Source organism: Echinops telfairi, unplaced genomic scaffold (assembly GCF_000313985.2).
Source record: "Echinops telfairi isolate 266 unplaced genomic scaffold, ASM31398v2 ScPeMD7_7;HRSCAF=31, whole genome shotgun sequence".
Lineage (NCBI taxonomy): Eukaryota > Metazoa > Chordata > Mammalia > Afrosoricida > Tenrecidae > Echinops > Echinops telfairi.
In genome coordinates, this window is record NW_022103904.1 from 15,972,331 (window position 1) to 15,979,550 (window position 7,220).

Sequence of the window (7,220 nt, forward strand, 5' to 3'; positions counted from 1 at the left end):
ATGCTGGGGGTTTAAGTGGAGAGAAAATGTTTTGAGAATGATGAGGGCAATGAATGTACAGATGCGCTTTGCACAATTGATGTGTGTATGGATTGTGATAAGAGTTGTATGAGCCCCTAATAAAATGATTTAAAAAAAAGAAATTTAGGCATTGAATGAGAAAGACTGAAGAATAAGAAGTAATGTATTTTAATTATGGTGCTGTCAAAGAATATTCCAATAGAACAAACAAATCTTGAAAGACATACAGCTCCTTAGAGGTAAAGATGGTGAGACTTTTTCTCGTGTACTTTTTTGCACATGTTGTCCAGAAAGACCAGTTCCTGGAGAGGGACATCATGCTTGGCAAAGTAGAGGGGTAGTGAAAAAGAGGAAGGCCCTTGACCAGATCCATTGACAGAGTGGCTGCAACAGTGGACTCAAATATCAGAGCGGTTGTGAGGAGGGTGCAGGGCAGGGCCTTGTTTTGGTCTGTTGTACATAGGGTCATGCTGACTTAATGGCATCTAATGATAGCAACAACCAAAGGAATCCAGATGTAGTTCCCACCTTGTATGCATTAGTACGCCTTTAGTAGAAATTGAAACCCTAACTGGACTCTCATCTTATATAGTATATGATATTTCTTATTTATTCTATACTCACTACCATCGAGTCAATGTCAGCTCATAGAGACCCTAAAGGACCAGGGTAGAACTGCCCTGAAAGTTTCTAGGACTAACTCTTTGCAGAAGTAGAGAGCCCCATCTTTCTTCCTTATCTTTATAGACAAAAGAGAAGATAAAAATTCTTTGAACCATTAACTGAAAATTTTATATTAGTAGGGGATCAATAATTAAGAAAATCCTTGTCTATTCTAGAATAGGGCTTTGTACTCTTCTAAACAGGTACAGTCCTGGAAACTCACAGGGGCAGTTGTGCCCTTTGCTAAAGGCCCTGGGAGTCTGCATCAACATGATAGCGGCGAGTTGGGAATTTGGTTTTGGTTTAATGCTTTCTTTAGCTACAAATTTAAGGTTGATTATGTAAAATAAACATTTTTAAATCCTTAGAATTTGTCAAAATCAAGGAAAACTACAAAGCTGTGAAAGTTAGTAACTGAGTAATAAAAACAGGAATTATACATTTAGATCGAATTAAAATGTTAAGATTTTTTTATTTATACAAATTTTTATAGGAGTGATATGAATTATTAGAAAACTTGAGTGAATTGAAGAACACCATTTATAGTAATATATTGTCAGGGGTCAATCCATCTATACTTTTGACTAGAAGTACAATTGAACGACAGGGTATGATTGAGCACAACTGGCTTATAAAAGAATTGAATACACGGCAGTAACCCGTGCTGTAACAAGTAGAGGTTATGAGTACCAGAAAAAAAATAAACCTCTTGTTAATTTTATAAGTGAAGTCACACTAATTATAGGTCTCAATGATATCTTACTTATTTTGTAAGCTTAATTTTTGGAACATAGATCTAAAAGATCTAAAAGTTGTAATATGTGTTTTACTCATGCTTTTAAGCCCAATATTACTTTGTGGACTGAATTGTGGGGATGCCCCAAGATTCACAGCTTAATTATTTTAAAATTTCTTAAAATCCAAGTCAAATTAAATCCACTGCCATGGACTCAATTTCAACTCATTGTGACCTTATCTAGAGCTTTTGAGACTCAGTCTCTATGCAAGGAGATAGCCACTTTCTCCCATGAAGCAGAGTGAGTTCACACCGTGGACCTCGTGGTTAGCAGTTCATTGCCTAGCCCATAGCTCTTTAGATTACATCTAATTTCAAAGGGTTCTTTTGACTTTGCTCATATGTTCTTATTGCCACCAAGTCGATTCTGAGTCATAGCAATCTTATAGGACGGAGTAGAATTTCCCCCATGGGTTTCTGAAACCCTAAATCTTGACTGGAGTAGAAAGCTTCATCTTGCTCGTATAAACAGCAGTATTTTAATTAAAATCAAGAGAGACCAAAAGATTTAGCTACATATCCAAATTGTTTCTTTTATATGTGGAAGCATACTTGTAAAAATTTTGAATTTAGAGATTTTTTTGTTATTTTGTTATTTATAGTGTATCAATGCAAGAAAAGCTCCAAAATGTTGTTTTCCCTCACCTCTAAATTTCTAAGCAATTTATTTGTTTTAAAATTACACTTATGAATATAAAAGGTGACTAATACTTTTCCAATTTGCATTTATATTTTAGGCTAAAACTCTCATAGAAAGATTTTTTAATCAACAAGTAGAAGTTCTAGGCAGACGTGCAGAACCATTGCCTGAAATATACTATATTGAAGGTACTCTCCAAATGGTTTGGATTAATCGCTGCTTTCCAGGGTATGGAATGAATGTCCTAACACACCCAAACTGTCCTGAGTGTTGTGGTATGTAACGAACTCTAATTCACTTTAAATTTTCATGAAAAATCAGTTGGTTTTTATGGCTACAACTTATTTTAACTAGCTTTTCAGTATTTCTTTAGTTCTTTAAAATAGTATTTTAAAAAATATTCTCTGTGAATCTGAATATGTGGAAGAATAAACCTGGCTAACTTCCCCCCTTACTATTAATGTTACAGCACAGAAGGTTGGTAACTTAGGCAATTGTCTGGGATAAAGCACAAATAATTAACAGTTTTTCATTTGCCATTATTGATTTAGCTGTGGCTCATGTTGACCTCACATATGTCAGAGCTAAGAAATGCTCCTTCCTGCACCGTGCTGCTGGGTATGCTTGAATCCATAGTTTATTTTAGTCATAGAAGCTCTGCAAGAGCCTGTCCAACATGAGCGACCCTTTTGTATTTGAATATCAAATGCAGTATGAAATAATTGTTACCTATCCTAGATTTCTCTTCATTAACTACATACCAGTATTGGAAAATTCATGGCATAGATTCTAAGATTCCAGCAATCACAAGCTATCAGAGAATGACAAACTGATAGAGAGGCAGTGGCCTTAGAGTCACTAATCTTTAAAAAGTCAAGGGATAATATATTTAAAGCAATCTGTTCACATTTGTATCACCTAGGCAGTTCTCTTTGAAATTTATCGTTTTATTGGAATAAATATATTGAGTCTTATCACTGCTAAAGGATCTTAGCCTCTAACTGCTGTTTATCCCCTTCTCTGATAGAAGAAAGTTCTGTTGAGCCTGTTGGCTGAAAATGAGGCTATAAATGCACCATTCTGGAATGTCTCTTGTTAGGAGAGGAGTGAGACATTTTCTGTCTTTAAAGGACTATCTAACTAAATATTACTAAATTGGTATCATTTTAATTCAGTCTTCTCTTTTTTTTGTATTCTTTTCTATTATCATAGACTAAAAAGTCTCTTTGTATAACAACACCCAACATTATTTTTGCATTGCTTTATTTAATTTAATTTATCTATGAATTTAGTTTTGGGTTTTACGTAAATATATAACATATATAAAATATGCATATTTGACAAAATGTACTAAAAAGGAAACACAATTACAGCATTTATAAATTCCAGTTTTATATTATGTTTGTACATATCAATCTACAGAACAGATAAGGATAAAAGAAAAGCCTGGAAATACTATGTAAAAAAATCATAGTCCAGAAACTTAGTTTTTGTTAGTATACATTTATATATTCATTCAATAACATTTTGAGGTAAAGTAAAATATTCCTATTAATTCTAAGATTTTTTGAACTAATTAAAATAGCTCTTTAAAATGAAATACTGTAGTATTTTCAATTTTAAGAAGTATAAGCAATTTTATAATTTTAAAACTTTATAAAAATTCAGGTAATAAGACAATTGTCAGCTTCTCTAATTCCGCCATATAATTATAAAAGTTAACTTATGCTTCATTTTTGACCAACTTCAGTGATAAATTATTTTATTCCTGACAACAGACCCCATAGAAATAAAACAAGAAAACATAGGGAGTTCAGTGTTTTCTCTGATACATTGCTTTCCCTGACTGTTTTGAGCATTATGTGTTCTCTGCCCACAGAATTTAGAGAAATAGGATTTGCATGCATAAAACAACTAGTTATATGAGACTGTCAAATTATGAGAAAGATGATAAAGATTTTAGAAAGCAAAGTGAGCTAGAGGTAAATACTATCTCAGCCACAATGCTCCTTAAAAGCCAGGATGGACAGACTTCATCTTAGATACTTTGGACAAATAATCAGGGTGGGGAGGAGGTGGAGCAGGTGTGGGGGGCTCCAGTCCCTAGAGAAGGATATCGTGTTTGATAATGTAGAGGAACAGTGAAAAAGATGAAGGTCCTCAAGGTGACGGATTGACACAGTGGCTGCAGTGGTGGGCTCAAATACAGGAATTGTGAGAATGGCTCAGGACTGAGCTGTGCTTTGTTCTGTTATTCATAAGGCAGCCATGAGTAGGAACTAACTGTAAAACACCTAACAACAACAATAAAATAGTTCTCGGCCATTTAGCCCAGAAGCAACAAAGCCCACATGGAACAACATATCAGCCTTTGTGATCACGAGGTGTCAAATGGATCACTGAAGACAAATGGGTGCATAAGCAAATGTGGCGAAGAAAGCTGATAGTGCCTGGCTATCAAAAAGTATAGCATCTGGGGGCTTAAAGGCTTGAAGATAATCAAGCGGCCATCAAGCTCAGAAGCAACAAAGCCCACATGGAAGAAGCACACCAGCCTATGCAACCACGAGGTGTCAAAGGGATCAGGTATAAGGCATCATCAGAACAAAAAAATCTTACCATCGTGAATGATGGGGGGAGTGCGGAGTGGAGATCCAAAGCCCATTAGTAGGCCACTGCAAGGGGGTCTCAGGGAGGAGATGAGCCAGTCAGGGTGCGATGTAACAACGATGAGAAATACAACTTTCCACTAATTCCTAAATGTTTCCTCCCCGCTCCCACTACCATGACTCGAATTCGACCTTGCAAGTCTGGCTAGACCAGAGGATGTACACTGGTACAGATAGGAATGGAAAATCCAGGGAATCCAGGGCGGATGAGCCCTACAGGACCAGTGGTGTGAGTGGCGAAACAGGGAGGGTAAAAGGAGAGTGAGTAGGAAAGAGGGAACCGATTACAAGGAACTGTAAGTGACCTCCTCCCTGGGGGATGGACAACCGAAAAGTGGGTGAAAGGAGACGTCGGACAGGGCAAGACATGACAAAATACCAATTTATAAACAAGGGCTCATGAGGGAGAGGGGAGCGGGGAGGGAGGGTAAAAATGAGGACCTAATGTCGGGGATTTAAGTGGAGAGAAAATGTTTTGAGAATGATGTACAAATGCGCTTTACACAATTGATGTGTGTATGGATTGTGATAAGAGTTGTAGGAGCCCCTAATAAAATGTTTTAAAAAAATAGTTCTCCATAACTTTATTTTTAGCAGTTCTTAGTAATCTATCATTCTTGTCAGTCATTTTAGCACTGAAAATAAACAAAATTTTTAAACATCATTAATCATTGGTGTCTCATAATTAATAGTTTGTATCACGTTATAATAACCAAAATCACCATATAACAGTGTTTTACCTAAACACAGATTATGAAATATATTTTACTATGTAATCTGTATAGCTTTTACTTTTTATTTATCATCTTTGTTCATTCCCTACACTTATCTCTCTTTAAACTCTGGCAACAATTTTAGAAATTTAGCAGCTATCACAATTACCTGAAAGTTGTTTTCTTATTTCTGTTTTTTAATTTAACAAGTGAGGATGATTACATTTACAGGAGAGTTTCAATAAGTTTATGGAAAATTCAATTATCTTTTAATCCTATCTTTTTACAGACTTTCTAACCTCCCTTTTACATTTATACTAAGTTTTGTAGATGATTCTGATGTGCGTGAATGTTTAGAAACTGTTGAAAATTAAAATTGAAAAGACAATACCTAGATAGAATGCTTATCCTTCTACTGGGACAGCAGTCCATTTGCTTTTGACTAATATGGATTAAACACATAGCACAGTAATACACTATGCAGGCTTTCCCCTATTGTTTTCTTTATAAATTTAGTAAGCTATCACTCATTAAGGCGGTAACTCCTTTTGGAAATAAGTGTGTGGGACACATGACGAGAATGTTATATAGTATATCAGTAATCAAATATTACTTACTGGCTAGAATATTTAATAGTTCTTGAATGATTTCTATTAATAAAGTATATCTTTCTAAATTTAATTGTGCAGTGAAATGAATGCTGTTTATGATATACAGTTGTTTATAATCAACTGTTTAATTTATCCTAATCAATCAGGCATGCCTGAACCCTTGCTTTAATTGTTCATACAAAAATATAAACACAAGAACATTTTTCTGCCTTCTTATATGCTACAGATATTTAAACAGATCTGCTATCAGTATAAAACAAAACCCATATTTTCTTTAAATGCACAAAGACATCTTTTTAATTTTAGATAATCAAGTTTATCAAGAATTGAAAAATATGGACTATAAAGTATTATCATCAATAGTGACAGTATGGATTGGCAAGGTTTTCTTTAAATGGATATACTAAGTTCCTATAATAATAGGGCATATAATTAGGATAAATACATTTGAGTGAAACATAAAAATCATCATAAGAACTAACATCATGAAGACTTAATTGGGTTAAAACCTTTAAAAAGATAGGCTTCTTATACTGATTATTCTGGCATCTCCTACTCCTAGAGCAGGTAAAGCCTATTACGGAGAACAACCAGAAGAGAAGAGTCAAATTAGGTACAAATTTACACATTCCTTAAAAGACATTGGTGAACTGTCAAGACATAATGATTCAACGGGCAATCATCTTGGATAGAAGGATCAGTTGAAATAGATGGCAGTAGCTAAAAGGCTGTGGAATAACATATTTAAAGTGACCTTTAAAATGACACCTTTATTACTGAAGATGTGGGTGCTATAGCAAAGTGTGCAGAAGAAATCAGATGGTGTCTGACTGTCAGCAAGAAGGGCATTTGAAGTCTTAAATGCATCTCTTAAAACCAGCTGTCATCGAAGTAAGCCATCAATGAAGTCGACATGGAAGAAGCACACCAGCCAGTGTAGTGTATGCGTAAATAGTCAAATCCCGATCTGGAGGAAAAGAATGCTATCAGAACTTTAATTCTGAACACTTGTTTGCAGAAGGCTGTGAATGAGAGTGGGGAGCTCAAAATCCATTTTTAGAGTCCCCACATGGAGTAAGCCTCTGGTTGAAGACCCTCGAACCCAGT

At 35.1% G+C, this 7,220-nt stretch overlaps 1 protein-coding gene across 1 annotated transcript in view; it reads left to right on the top strand.

Moving 5' to 3' along the window:
* The window catches only part of LOC101664570 (zona pellucida binding protein), a 129,446-nt gene that overhangs the window by 85,905 nt on the left and 36,321 nt on the right, over window positions 1-7,220 (top strand). Inside the window, exon 7 of the mRNA XM_004708055.2 lies at window positions 2,218-2,395. Within this exon, the coding sequence (XP_004708112.1) occupies window positions 2,218-2,395 (178 nt within the window). The remainder of the gene's footprint in view (window positions 1-2,217; window positions 2,396-7,220) is intronic.